General features: G+C 52.5%; 1 protein-coding gene across 2 annotated transcripts; it reads right to left on the bottom strand.

The window, feature by feature from the left end:
• Positions 1-449: 449 nt before the first annotated feature.
• Positions 450-13,576, bottom strand: Drg2 (developmentally regulated GTP binding protein 2). 2 transcript variants are annotated; one of them, XR_012912387.1, is made up of 14 exons: positions 13,407-13,576; positions 11,520-11,680; positions 8,860-8,949; positions 8,280-8,340; positions 7,502-7,592; positions 6,960-7,032; positions 6,777-6,867; positions 6,211-6,308; positions 5,771-5,847; positions 4,711-4,799; positions 4,081-4,139; positions 1,737-1,889; positions 1,414-1,467; positions 1,075-1,089 (listed from the first exon to the last, which is right to left on the bottom strand). XR_012912387.1 is itself a non-coding variant. In XM_075992322.1 (13 exons), exons 1-13 carry the CDS (start codon positions 13,468-13,470, stop codon positions 1,003-1,005), a joined length of 1,095 nt encoding a protein of 364 aa, XP_075848437.1. In that variant the 5' UTR covers positions 13,471-13,576; the 3' UTR covers positions 450-1,002. The 2 variants fall into 2 exon arrangements, 1 of the variants encoding a protein (XP_075848437.1); XM_075992322.1 differs by lacking the exon at positions 1,737-1,889 and having other exon boundaries at positions 450-1,089.
• Between the last annotated feature and the right edge of the window lie 554 nt (positions 13,577-14,130).

Raw genomic sequence — 14,130 nt, forward strand, 5'->3', positions numbered from 1 at the left:
CTCCAGCCGTCGAGCTTCCTGGAAACTGCACAGAAATTGTGCAGTGCACCCTAAAGCCCTACTTCTTAGGCAGCCAAGAGCACTGTACACCGTCCACGAAGAGGCACAGGACCCAGCCAGCACCAGTGGACCCTCCATCCTGACGTGAGTATCAGCCACCCCACACTCAGAGAAGCCTTTTTACTATTCCAGCAGTCTCAAGAGCTTCCTAAGGATGCTATCTAGTCTGACGGCTGAGCATGGCCTCTAGAGGAGCCAGGGGGACACCCGCAGTCTCTGGGCAGTCTTCCTGGGCTGGGGGGAGTCTACCTTCTCTTGGTCTACCAGGTCCAGGTCAGTCTCTTACAGACCCAATCTACACCCACTTCCCACTCACGGTCAGTTCACTGCTGCCCCGCCCCGACTGGGCCAAGCGACAGAAATACAAGTTGCCCTGGTCTGGGCAGGAATCACGTCCCATTCTTTTATTTCAGAAAGGAGGGCAGAGATAGGAGCTCAGAAGGAAACAGAGCCAGACTCACAGGTCCCACCCAGGCAGGTAGGGCTGCTCTGGGAGGGGTTCCCAGGGGGAGGCACTTTAGGACACTTTGGCTGGGCCCTGGCTTCCACGAGGGACAGCCCTGTGTTGGGAGGACCTGTGGGAGGTTTCAGCCTGAGCCCGCTAAGTGCTAGAGTTGCTGTCACAAATCTCAGCCCCAGGGACCCAGGAGGGCCTACCCTAAGCCTGGGTCCGCTTGAGGTCTGGCTGTGAAGATGTGGGTAACTAGCTCCTGAGTGCCCAGATGGGCACAGGACATGGACACAGGCTGCAGGCTCCCTAGGAAGCCTAGCACAAGAACAGACTTATAGAAAACGTCCTCAGCAAAGCCCTGGTCCCCAGCCTCGCCTGTCCAATACTGCTTACTGAAGAAGCTTATGAAACAGCTGACTCAAGAGTCCCTTCCTGGGCAGTCCCAGGGGCTCCGAGTCCCCAGGAGCCAAGCCGGCAGGCTGGTGGGGTGACTACTTCTTCACAATCTGGATGACGTCCTCATGCTCCATGGTGTGAGTCAGGCCTACCCGCTGCGGGCTGTACTTGGTGCTGGTACCCTGACGGAAGGGTGCAGAGGGCACATGTCAGTCTCGGGATGGCCAAAGAAGCAGGAAGACAGAAGGGTGTAGGGGGAGGAGGTAAAAGTCAGAGAAAGTAGGGGCCTCTTGCAGCTCAGACTCTGTGGGTCTGAACAGTGAAGTATCCCACGTAGTCTTGGAGGTGGAGAGACCTACTTCCAGCTCAGGTTATTCATGGCGTACGGCAGTCAGACATGAGGGTCCCCATGCATAACGGCAGGGATGTTGGACAAGGATGCTGTGCTGAACCTAACCCTGGGGCTGTTGGGTCTAGCCTCCCACCCAGCTCCTGCCCAGACTCACCCACACCAAGGCATACTTGAACTGGCTGGCCAAAGACCGATGGATGCGGTGGCACTAGGGGACAGAAAAGTCAGGGAGATGAGGCTTGTGGTGAGCAACCATCCCTGGTGAGGGGCTTTGACAGCCCAGGCCATGAGTAAAGGCAGACCACGGACCCCACAAGCATGAGCCCTTGCTCCACCCCACCACCCACACCCAGCTCTAAGTGGGTTTGAAATGGCACTCAGGAACATTTCTGCAGGTAGTAGCCCCCTGCCTGTCTTTCCCGGACAACTAGATAAAGTTCCCTTAGAAAAGGCCACGCAGGCTTTCAGAACACCCACCAAGGCTTTGAGTCTTAACTGCTTGGTCACTGGCTTTCAAGCCTCCTGACTCCAGCTGTGGCCTACAGCATCTTGTATTCCCGGTCCGTTCCTTTCCTGAGCCCAGACTAACCCCTCAGTGCTCCTGGGTGGGATGAAGGCCACAGGAAGACCCTGAGCGAGGCAACGGTGGAGCACAGTGGAGATGGCTGTGAGTGGACTGTGCAATGTCACCCCCATCCCGTGCGCTCAGACGTCTTACAGATTCAGGCCTGCAAGAACATTTCCTGAACAGATAGGGTAAGTCAACTGACTGAGGGTGACTGTTAGTAACAGACAAACAACCAATCCCTAACTCCCTATCTCAAGGACAGAGATGAACACTGTGGCCTAGAGGTCAGCTCTGGCCTACAAATGCGTTTTTTAAGCTCAGTTTGGTCAGATCATTAAAAAAAAAAAGCCACCAGCAGTCTGAAAGTGCAGCCCCATCTCTCCTCATAGGACAGAAAACCCTGACAGCCAGCATTCCCCCTGTGTCTGACAGAAAGGACACGTGCAGCAGGCCTGTTTACCCGAGGTTCACAAGAGGGGCACTTTCCTGTAATCCTTTAATAAAATGCATAGCCATGCCTTTAATCCCAGCACTCAGGAGGCAGAGGCAGGAGGGCATCTGAATTTGCGGGCAGCCTGGTCTACAGAGGGAGTTCCAGGGCAGCCAGGGCTATACAGAGAAACCCGAGAAACCCGAGAAACCCTGTCTTGAATTCCCCCTCCCCTCCAAAAAGCAAATGTATCAGAGAAGGAAAGGGCAATCCTCAGTCTTCTGCTCCAGGGCTCCCTGCCTCTCATACACAAGGCCACCAAGTGCTCACCCGCAGGGCCAGGGCAGGTGTATCACAAAGGCCCTAGGGGTCTGTCATCCCCCAGAAGAGGGACTGAGGCACTGGATGAAGAGTTGGGAGTGCCTGCAGGTTTGGCTGGCTCTTCTGGTCTCAGCCAGCACCCAGTCTGTAATCCAGGCCTCAGGGCAGGAGCAGGCTTCTTTCTCACAGGGAAGATTTCTCTAGGACAAAGTCCAGGCTCTGAGCAAGGGTCAAAGGTTTCTCCCACCCACTGGCCTTTTCTCCTCACCTTTGGTCCTGCCTCTGGCCCTTTACATCGTGTTTCCTGAAACACACCACACCCTTCTCTTGCTGGCCTGTTCTTCCTACCATATATGGTGACATCTGATCTACTCTAGACATCAGCTGGATCCAAAGCAGAGCATGCTCTTCCAGAAGGGCCAGCACCTGTGCCTAGAGCTCGCTACCCTCACAGCAGGGGGCACTACAGCCACAGCTCAGAAGAGACTGAAGTAAATGCTCTCAACTCTCCTTAGCCGTGACTGTGGGCCCAGAAGAGGTGACTAGCCTGCCGGCATGTCTAAGTGACACAAGGACCCTGTCGACTCCAGCTAGACTCGCCAGACGGAACACTGTATGAGACTGAATACATTCTGAGGGAATGCAGGAATAGCTGCTTCCCTGCCTTCAGAGACCAGGTCCTGAGAAATAACAGGGCTGGGCAGAAACAAAACCTAAGAAAAGAACTCAAGAACTTGACTGTGTGGCTGAAGCTATGTAGGGTGGGTGTGTCGGGCAGCAATTCCAACGGGGAAAGGCATCTAAACCCAGAATTCCCTGCCTAGGATGCTCCTTCAAGTCTGTGTTCAGACTCCAGGGCATCTCAGTTCATGCCCTCCAAACTTCTTCCTGAACTACAGGTGAGCATTCCACAGCCCATGACCCACACCCAGCTGCTGAGCTCTGGGGCCAGGAGCCTGACATCTGCTAAGCTCATGGCTACCATCTTTGGTGCTAATGTTCAATGAGTCCATGGGGGAGCAGTCAGTCACCCTGGGCTCGGGCAGTTGGGGAACAAGGCAGAATAGCAAGGCCCCAGGAACTCTTGGGGACATACAGGAAGTGGCAACTCTGAGCAATGGCTCTGCTACCAAATGGGAGGAAGAGACTAGTTGAAGGGCCTTTCCCAGGCTTAGTTCCATATACACTGGAGAAACTGGAATATAACAACCAAACATCCTGCAGCATTGGACGCAGAGACAATGGCACCTTCTTAGTGCTAGGTGGCCAGCTGAGCTTTATTTAATGTGATCTAAGCCACCCTGCGGTTGTTACCCTACCTTAAAGGACAGGAAATGAGACCCCCCACCTCCACAGCTCATCTCACTGGAGGAACCTATCTCAGTGTTCAATAACCAGGTAAGGTAAACCTAGCCTGCCTTACGTCATCTCCCCCTACCCTGGCTGGAACAAACAGATCAGAGAGCTCGTTATTCTGTCCATTCAGGTAGACCTCAACTTACCACGTGTTCAACAGAGGCCCCTTTCCGGAGAATGATGGCATCTGTGAAGTCTGGTCTCTCTGTAGGGAGATGGAGGCATGTCAACCAGTCTTTGCCTGTGCTGGGTTGGGCACCGGCTACCGAGACCTTCTCCTAGCCTAGCTGCTTGCTATCTGGCGTACCCTCAGCATGGAACCTTGTGCTATGTCTCTCTGTCACTCATCAGAACCCAGAGAGGAGTCGCTGGATAGGCGGAATGGGTGAACGGGCAGGGAGTGGATGGATGCTGAAGCCTAGGTGGGAAGCTATAGCTCTTCCCAGCTTACAAGGGCAGGGGTACCACAAACTGCTCAAGGTAACCTGGGCTATGTGAGCACGTATGTACAAGGGATGAAGACAGAGTAAGGGGCCTAACAAAGGGCCTGCTACTGTGGCGGGAAATCAAGAGAACAAGAATGCTGTGGCCAGTGGGGACATGGTGCAGCTTCCGGACCAGCTAACCTACAGCTAGCATCTCTGCCACATGGGCCTAGGCCAAGCTCCTCTGCTCTAACAAACTGGCACAAGGACCTCTGGGTGGCACAGCAGGCTGATAGCCCTGGGAAAGCTGGGGAAGGCTCAGCCATCTCTGAGCTGTCGTTCTCAACTTACGTCCTCTCTTCTTGGTGTAAATGCAGGTGAGGGCCAGGTACTCCCAAAGCATTTCCAGCAGGTAGTCCAGGTTCAGCTTCATGCCGCAGCTACAGGGAAGGCAGTGTCAGGCAGGCAGGGCCCTGAGGCTCAGAGGCCACAGTCTCTACTGTTGGAGAGTACTACCAAGGCCAGTGTGGCCCTGCCATCATTGCTAGACACAGCAGAGTATCATGATGGCAGCTGTGCCTCTGGTTACCCAGCATCATGACTAATGGAACTTAGCATCCCCCTGTGGCTCAGCCTGGTTGTGTGATAGGGACAGAGGCCTGTCGTACTGGGACTGTGGACATGCTCACTTTTCCCTAAAGAGGACAGATAGGCTGCTTAAGGCCCAGGGCTACCCACCAGAATAGAGAAGAATCCAGGTTTTGGGACAGCCAGATCCAGGTGGCCCTGAGTGCTGCGCTAAGTACAAGCAGGGAGAGGTGCTCCTCCCATACCAAGGAGGAGTATGTCCTAGGCAGTCAAAGTATCTGGGAGGCAGGGAGGGATGCTGCCCTTTGCAGTAGCTGCAGGGTCTAGGAGGCAGCCCTCAGCTGTCACCTACTCGTCAGAACACTTGGTTTGATCAAGGAAGGCAAAGAAACAGAGGACTTAGTGTAAACCCCCTGAGAAGGAGCCCCTCGCAGGGTGGCACTGGGAAGTGAGCCAGTGACTACTAGTCAGAGTCATCCTTCCTGCAACCCCTAGGCTTTAAACTTGCCTTTGGGAGGAGATGCTAGGTTATGTGAACTCACACAAGCTAGAGGTCTAGCTCTCCTCCGAGCTGAGGTGGCCAGCCAGCAGGCCTATCTCCAGTGGTGAGAACTCTCAGAAAGAAGGGGCATGGTGGCACATGCCTGTAATCCCTGTACTAGGGAGGCAGAGGCAGGAAGATCTCTGAGAGTCTAAGGCCAGCCTGGTCTACACAGCGAGCCCCAGGACAGCCAGGGCTATGCAGAGAGACTGTTTCAAGATAGACAAACAAGCAACCAACACTCAGCAAGGAGAACAGAGGGGCAGGCAGCCACGTTCTTACCTGATAACAACACTGTTGGGCTTTCGGGCTAGACGATCTACTTCTTCCATGGAGATCTGGTCAATTTTGTTGTACACCTGAGATTGGATAATTGGGGTCAGGCCAGGGACATGGCCTCAAATGTTACACCCGCCCATGGGCCTACTCCCCTCAATGCCTCTGGATAGAGGAGACCCCCTAAAAGGAAAAGCTAGACAGGCTGGAACCCTGGTTCCAAGCTCTTCATGCCTCTAAGACTCCAGCAGTCACTGAGGCGGGAGGTGGGCTGGGGAGAACCCTAGCTCTCAGTTCCTCTCAGAAGACTCCTGAGGTGGGTGGGAACAGTGGGTGGTAGCTACCTGGGTCACTGCAATGCAGGAGATGCACTCAGAGGAAAAGTCATGTGACCTGGGCCAGAGTGCCCCTTCCTCACAGGCAGCCTGGGCCACCACACCACTTACATATAGGCAGGGCATATAGACCCGGTTGCCCACGATCACATCAATGAATTCATCCGGAGAGCAGTCTTCTCGGAAGAGTACTTCAGCATTGAAGATCTCTGAGTAGCTCAGATTAAGGACAAGCTGTGTACTGGCGTCCCCATGTATCTTTTAGTGAGGAACCAAGCAATAAAAAGTAGTGGTCTTAGAGACTTGGTCACAATCTGCTTTTGTTCAAAGCTCTCATTTCTATTCTCTAAACCACAAAATATGAAAAACAAAAGATGACTTCAACTTTGGCTGTCAGGCAGTGGAATTGCTCCTCAAGCCCAGGCTGTCCTGGAGCACCAACGGGAAGATGGTGGTGCCATCCGGCCCCGGCTCAGTCTGACTCACTGGTATCTCTCGCCTCAGGAACCCTGGCCCATGCTCTAGCACCCGCAGGTGCATACAGAGCTCCTGCTCCTTCTCCAATCCAGAGAGCCCCAGGCCTCAGGACAGTTTCCCAAACGTCTTGTCTTTCTTCTGGATGTCGCCTGGCCATCTGGCCATCCACGAAGAGCCAGGAAACCAACTGCCAAGGATACTGTACTCATGCAGGATGAGCTGCACCAGCTTTTCTGAGCACTGTGTCAGTGTGACCGTGGAGTTAAAGGAGATGCCGCCACCTTTCTTGGGCTGAACAAGAGAGGCAGGGACAGCTGCTGCTGAAGGGGCAGCAGCACCAGCCGTCCATCCCTTGCCAAGGGCCCTGGGTAGTGTGGGCATACCTTGAAGTAGATGTTGGGCTTGTGCTTGTTCAGGCGAATACCCACAGACTCCAGCTCCTTCTCCAGCAGGGACCTAGGCAAAGTCCTAGCCTTCAAAGGACTTATAGCTTCATAAGTCCTTTATAGTTCCCAAGAAAGCCATATAGCTTCCCCACGGCCCAGGCAGCACTGCTTGCATAGAATGAAGCCAGCTCCCTCCCCTAGCCCCTTCCCTAGCAACCCAACAGCCCAAAGTTATAGTGGAGCTTCTAAAACAGAGGCTAGACCATGCCTTCATGGGAGCATGGAGGAGGGTGAGGAGCTCTCAGGGGCCTACTGCTAGGGGCAGGCTGGTGTGCCTCTGACAGTAGGGTGGGCAATAACCAAGGTTAGGCTGTGTCCCTTGACCTGAGCCTAAGATCTCCAATCCTATCTGGACACCACCTATAGGAGAGGACACCTAGGCCTGATGGTGCTAGGTTAGATACAGATCCCTTGAGCCAGAGACACACCGGACCATCACTAGCCCTGCCCTGTGGGTTCCCCTGCCCTGCTGCACAGACCTCTGCACATCTCCCTTGGTGGCATCCAGCATCATGACGACAACATCGGCTGTGCGTGCTACAGCAATCACCTGCCGGCCACGGCCTCGCCCTGGACAGGTAGAGGGAAGGATGCGCCTCAGTAAGGCACAGGCAAGAGGTGGGGCAATGTGACTGTGCAGTCTGAAATACCTTAGACTCCAGTTCCTCCAAGACCCTCATCGTTCCTGTTAGAGTCCACCTTGTGCTATGATTTTCCTGGCACTTGGGGAGAATCTATGAGCTGTTAATTCATGGAGACTGGCTTATTTATTTATGTTCTTTGAGACAGGGTTCACTTACATAGCCTAGGCTGGTCTTGAACTCATGATCTTTCTGCCTCAGCCTCCTGAGTGCTAGGAATACAAGTGTGAACCACCTTAGCCCAGCTAAGACTGGCTCTAGAAGTCACCACCTTAAGTGGAATGACAGGGTGATAATGACCTTTCTCCCCTTCCTGCAGTAGGCCCAGCCAGGCTTCATGAACACTATCTCATTTGCTCCCTCACATAGCTGTGAATTTGGTACCACTCTGCCCATTTTAAAGATCAGGAGACTATGGTGTGGCTTGCATACATCAACCACTGGACCAAGACCATAAAGTGAATATAGCACCAGCATCTGAACTGCAGTCTGTCCTGTCTGGAAAGTAAGGGTACCAGGTCTAGAGATCCAAATGTGATCTCCATGACTCCCCCTCCATTTCAACACTCAATGACAGCGCTCCAACCTGCCCCCCACCCGCCTGCCCTGCTCCCACCTTGCGCTGCTCCTTCAATGATTCCAGGAAGGTCCAAGAGCTGGATGTTGGCACCTTTGTACTAGGAAGCAGAAGAGAAGGGTGAGGCAGGCCTGGGCCACTGTGGTCAGGAGCCTGCCTGGGTTTAGGCACCTACAATGGGCCCACACTGGTACCAACTGGGGCCAAGTTTGGGCCTCATCACCTAAGAGCTGCAGTTGCCTGGAAGAGCCCACTGAGCACAATGCTGAGTAATCAATAAATCATGTGGAGCCACAGGCTCCAACACCTGCTACCCAGGCAAGCACGGCCCGAAGGCTGAAACTTTACAGGGTGGAAAGAACCAAGCAGCCAGTCGTCAGGGACCAGATGTGTAGGGGGCAGAGAACAGAGGGGTACCAGACAGAGCTGCCATGAATGGGCCAGATCTACTGGGACAAGGTGGAGCTCTAGGCCAGCCAGGCACTGCTCAGGTCCTAAGGGCCAGCATGCGGGGCGTCCCCACATGGGGCAGCTCCCTCAGGTGCTCACACAGTGAGCACGTCACAAGTGTTAACACAAGCATACCTCTTTTGGGTAGGGCCCAGCACACTCCACTTACTTCGATGACTCCAGGGATGCACGTCAGGGTGGTGAACTCGTAAGATGCAGCTTCGCTGGCTGTAGAGGTCATCAGACTCAAGAAGGTGGACTAGGAGAGAAAGAAGGCTACTGCCCTAATGAGTTTTAACTCAGACTCCTAGGCAAGTTCCTATGGGGCGCGGGCTGCCTGGGCAGAGAGAAAGCTTCCTTGACCTTAGCCTGGGGCCCTGAGTGCAGAGAGTGCCTACTCAGAGGAGGGTGTGTGTGGTCTCTAGACTACAAACGTGGACTGGCACAGAAGTCCATGCTCTTTGGAAGCCTCACGCCTGCCTCAGGTGAGGGACCTGGTTCCTAAGATTTCCCCTCCTGTACCAGCAGCCTTTCTCTGGCCTACTGCCCTACTGAAGCCAGAATTCTGAACCTGCTGCTGCTCTGGCAGTGTGATGGGAGTTTCACATGGTTCTGACAGCAGTGGCTGCCACCATACCCAACAATGACACTAGAGGCTAACTTTGGGTACATTCCTGGTCCTAGATCAGATGGGTCACCCTGCAAGGCAGGTGGTATCTGCCACAGGACTCACTAGGGACATGGCTTTCTTTCATAGACACACTAATTACAGAGGGAAAACAAAACAAATCCTGCCATAGCAAGTGCTGAAGGGAACAGTGGCTGTTGCTTAGCCCCTTCTTTGGTGGACTGCTTTGTGATGGATTCAGCCCCTGGTGCAGCCCCGGACTGAGCTTGCAGGCCTGCTTCCGAGCAGCCTCCTGCATCCATCTTTGCTCTGCTCTGTCATCTGTATACCAGTAGTCCTGCTAAAAAGTAAGTCAGCACCTTGGTCTTGGTTTCTGCAACGATTCTCCCAAAAAAGGAAGAAGGCGTCCTTGGAGAAATGGCAGCTCCTAGGCTAGGGCGGGAAGTAGACCAGAGCAGACAGGCCCCGGAGCCAGTCTTGGCTGGAGGAACACAACTGTGGGAGAGTGCTGAAGCAGGCGAACAGTCCAAAGCGAGGACTTCATGCAAAACACCTAAGCAGCACTTCACCCAAATGTCAAGAGCATCAAATTGGGCTGGGGCTATGGCTCAGTGGCAGGTGGCTGCTATCTTAGCACTGAAGGGTATTTTTAAAAAAAAAAAAAGGGACCAGGACCAGGGAATTAGCTGAACCAGTATAGTGAGGCAAACCTGAGTTTGATCCTCAGCACCCATGTAAAGAAGCCGGGTGTGGTCCTATAATCTCAGCACTTGGGGTTGGGTAGGGGATGTGGAGATGGGGGAATCCCTGGGGTTGGGTCAGGAAGCCTAGCTTACCTGGCAAGGTCCAGGTTAGTGAAAGGTCCTGTCTTCAAAAACATGATGGAAAACCCAAGAAATGACACCTGATGTTGTCCTAACCTCCACAGGTATACACATACATGTGTGCACAAACACCCTCATGCACATGTACAGATGCACACATCAACATGTGTAAGATAAAACTAAAAATCAGGACCAGATACAGTGGGCACAACTTTAATTCCAGCACTCAGGCAGCAAAGGCAAGCAGATCTCTGTGAGCCGGAGGCCAGCCTGGTCTACAGAGCCAGGTCAGGCAGAGCTACAAAGTAAGACCCTATCTCAAAACAACAAGGAAACAAAGAGTCAAAATCAAAGCATGCTGAAGCTGCCTAGAGTTAGGGAGACATGACAAGTGAATGAGATGGGGGAGTCCAGGTTGGCAGGGAGAAATCAGAATCAATCTGGACACAATAACAGCAGCTTGACATTGATACATGAGTTGTAACAAGGGTGCTGTCCTTATGTAACAATGTTACCAATAAAGAAACCTGCTGTAGGCCCGGCTGTAGTGGCCCACGCCTTTAATCCCAGTACTCAGGAGGCAGAGGCAGGCCGATCTCTGTAAATTGGTGGCCAGCCTGGTCTACAAGAGCTAGTTCCAGGACAAGCTCCAAAGCTACAGAGAAACCCTGTCTCGAAAAACCAAAAAAGAAACCTGTTGTATGGACTGTGGGAACTCTCTTTAACAAAAAGTCCAAGATCATTCTAGTATTAAAAACATATTGGCTGAAGCCGGGCGATGGTGGCGCACGCCTTTAATCCCAGCACTCGGGAGGCAGAGGCAGGCGGATCTCTGTGAGTTCGAGACCAGCCTGGTCTACAAGAGCTAGTTCCAGGACAGGCTCCAAAACCACAGAGAAACCCTGACTCGAAAAACCAAAAAAAAAAAAAAAACAAAAACAAAAAAAAAACAAAAACATATTGGCTGGTGAAAGAGCGCAAAAGATTAAAAAGTACCTGCCACCAAGCTTGACAATCCAAGTTCTACCCTAAGGACTCTGTCTCCTGACCTCCAAGGTGGCACGTGCCCTCCCCCACCTCCAATAAATCTTAAAATATATTAAAACCTTATTTACCCTAGCAATGGTGCTTATTTAATCTTACTCCCACATAAAATGTTAAACTAAGCCACTTTTCAGAAGGAACTTTCTAGAAAACCCCACAGTGACTCCATCACTGTCATTTATGTCATTGGCTGACTTGGAAGGCCACCTGTTCCTGCTAAGGAGCAAGAAGAGTGGCCTCTAAGTCAGGGTGACAGTGAGGGGAGGGGAGGATGGCCATGCAGGTGGGTGATCTCTACTGTTCTCCCCAAGGTCCATGTGGACCATCACTGACCTTACCCACAGAGGGAAAGCCAATCAGTGCCACTCGGGCGTCACCTGACTTCATGACATCAAAGCCCTCTCCTTTAGATGAGGCTGATTTGGATGGTTCCAGGAGCTGGGCCCGATACTTGGCCAGTTTTGCTTTCAGCAGGCCAAGGTGGTACTCGGTGGCTGGAGGATGTAAAGCAAGACAGAAAATAAGAGTCAGGGTCACCACCTGATGGGTCAGATGCGGACCCACATGGGGCCACGTGCTGAGAACATCAGACAGCAGTCACCTGAAGGAGACCAGAGGAGCCCCCTCTGCTTCAAAGGCCCCCTATGCACCTTAATCTCTCACTGGGACCTGAGCACTCATGACAGTGGGTAAAGATCACGGGTGGGCAGCACTAACGGTACCTGACAAGGCTGTTTTCTGCTCACTCTGCTCAGTCTTTACTGTCAGCTGCCCTAAAGCATATGAGCCAATTCTGAACAGCCAGGAAGTTCCTGGGTCCTTCATGACTGGTCACATCCCAAAGATGTCCAGAGACAACCTCAGTAAAGTCTGAAGGTCTCAGACCTGCCCTGCTTACCTAGGGACACAGGGCATTGTCTGTGGTGCTAGAATTCCACGGATGCACCAGTGTGTGCAGGAAGGGGACACTGTGGCACACACAAATTCACCACACTGAGCTACACTTCTGAGAGAATCCAGGAGGCCACACAGCCTTCCTGCATTAGAGTGTCCTTCTCTGGATACCGAAGCAGAGGGATGGGTATCCTGCGCTTTGTTCTGACTTCCTGCACCCTGACAGCACCCAGCATTCACAAAGGGAAAGACATATTTTTTCACTATAAATGGCTTGCCTTTTCTTCCTCCTTTATAGTGTTAGGAGTACCATACTGTTTTCAAATTCTGGGGGGAAATGGGTCACATTATTGAGAAGGAATTCTATTTCAGGGGCTACAAAACCCTCAGGATTAAGGGGATATGGCTGAGAATCAAGATCTCACCTGTCCTGCCCACCTTCTTCCACCTTTCTATGACCATCTACTGCTCCCCAATATATTACAGAATTGAACAAACTGACTTCATCCTTGCCTCAGGACCTATGAACCTTGCCTCAGTCTCAATGAGATCAATTCCACCCTGCCATTACTGGCTAGAAAAGTCACTTAGCCTTGTGCATCAGTTTATTATCAGCAAAATATGAATGATAGCATCACTAACTCCTTTATCATATTTCTGCAAGACTCAGAAAAGCACCCGAGAACACTGCCTGGCAATCCCGCCTCCTCTCTTCACTGATCTCCAACCCTTACAGTTTGAGGTTCAGATTTGATGCTTCTTTAATGCTTATATTTGGGAAGGTTTACTTTAAATAGTAAGGGCTCACTCGGAGGCAAGGGTTTTGCACATGTGAATTACAAGAGAGCAGGAGTTATCCCCATCTACAGATGAGGACATCGGGTCTCCAAAAGATGACATGACTTTACAAGGTTTCATAGCAAGTACGTGGTGGACAAACTCTCTGGTCCCTATTTCCTCGACACTACGTTGGGGCCGCCTGCCTGTCTACCGGGGCAAGCTGTTTTGTGAGAGGTCTTTTTGCCCTTCTCAGCAGGAAGGCCCCAGCAGCTAGAAGCCTAGGGCAAAATTCCCGGCATTGCCTTTCTGGGTCACAGGCTTAGTGTGTGCGCTGAGATTTCCCTACTCGATCACCGAGTCCAGCACTGATCAGAACTGTCAAGAACCTAAAACCATACCGCGGCATGGGCCCACTCCGGCCTCATGCACGCCTGGGCACTTTTCTGGAGAATCTCCGGCCTCGGAAGCAGCTCCAGCTGCTTCCTCATTTTACAGACAAGAAAAACGAGGAGGGTAGAAAGGGAGACCCTCCGATCCCGCCCTCACCCTTGTTCTTCTGGGTCCGAGCGATCTCCTTCTCGATCTCCGAGATTTTCTCCAAGATCCCCATAGTTGCTGCTTCGGCAGAGATCCACGCTACCTACAGCTTACAGCGCTGGGAACTCAGGTCTGACGCCGGAGGCAAAGCAGTCAGAACCAGGAAGCGCACCGAGAACAGAGTCCTCCTGAGCGCCTGGTGCTGCGAGATTCGGAGTCCGGGCAGACCACGTGGAGAGCAGATACCATTCGTTCCTCCCTCGCTGAAGTTGGATGCTCCAGGAGGCAGCCGGGTCTAGACTTTAACCCACTAGGGCAGGACCCACAAGAACGAGTATGCAAGGCAGAGAGGGGATCTTGAGGTAGTGAATCGTGAAGTGGGACCCTTTTTACTCTTTGATAGTGACAGAAAAGGTGCTGGGCAGAAAGTCTTTATGGCTCCCATATTGTAAAGGCGTTGAGAGAGGGTTGGGCCGTCTAGCCTTCTGGGGAAGCCTGTACTCCAAACACTCGGGAGACCAGGGCAGGAAGATTGCTGTTAGTTTGAGGCCAGCTGGGTTGCATAGCTAGTATCAGTCTCAGTAAAACATCAAGCAAACAAAAAATAAAAATGGGGCTAGAGAGATGGTTCAGCTATTAAGTGCATTTATTGCCAGTCTTGGTTTGGAGTAGTGTGTGTGTGTGTGTGTGTGTGTGTGTGTGTGTGTGTGTGTGTGTGTGTTTTGCCTGCATG

Source organism: Microtus pennsylvanicus, chromosome 11, assembly GCF_037038515.1.
Source record: "Microtus pennsylvanicus isolate mMicPen1 chromosome 11, mMicPen1.hap1, whole genome shotgun sequence".
Taxonomy (NCBI): domain Eukaryota; kingdom Metazoa; phylum Chordata; class Mammalia; order Rodentia; family Cricetidae; genus Microtus; species Microtus pennsylvanicus.

Excerpts from the sequence above, each read along its gene's own strand:
- Drg2 (XM_075992322.1), bottom strand. The coding sequence starts at position 13,470 with ATGGGGATCTTGGAGAAAATCTCGGAGATCGAGAAGGAGATCGCTCGG. Across the intron at positions 8,950-11,519 it reads GCTTTCCCTCTGTGGGTAAG|TCCACCTTCTTGAGTCTGAT; the intron begins GTCAGTGATGGT and ends TTTCTCTCCTAG. Across the intron at positions 5,848-6,210 it reads TCTATATGCCCTGCCTATAT|GTGTACAACAAAATTGACCA; the intron begins GTAAGTGGTGTG and ends ATCCAATCTCAG.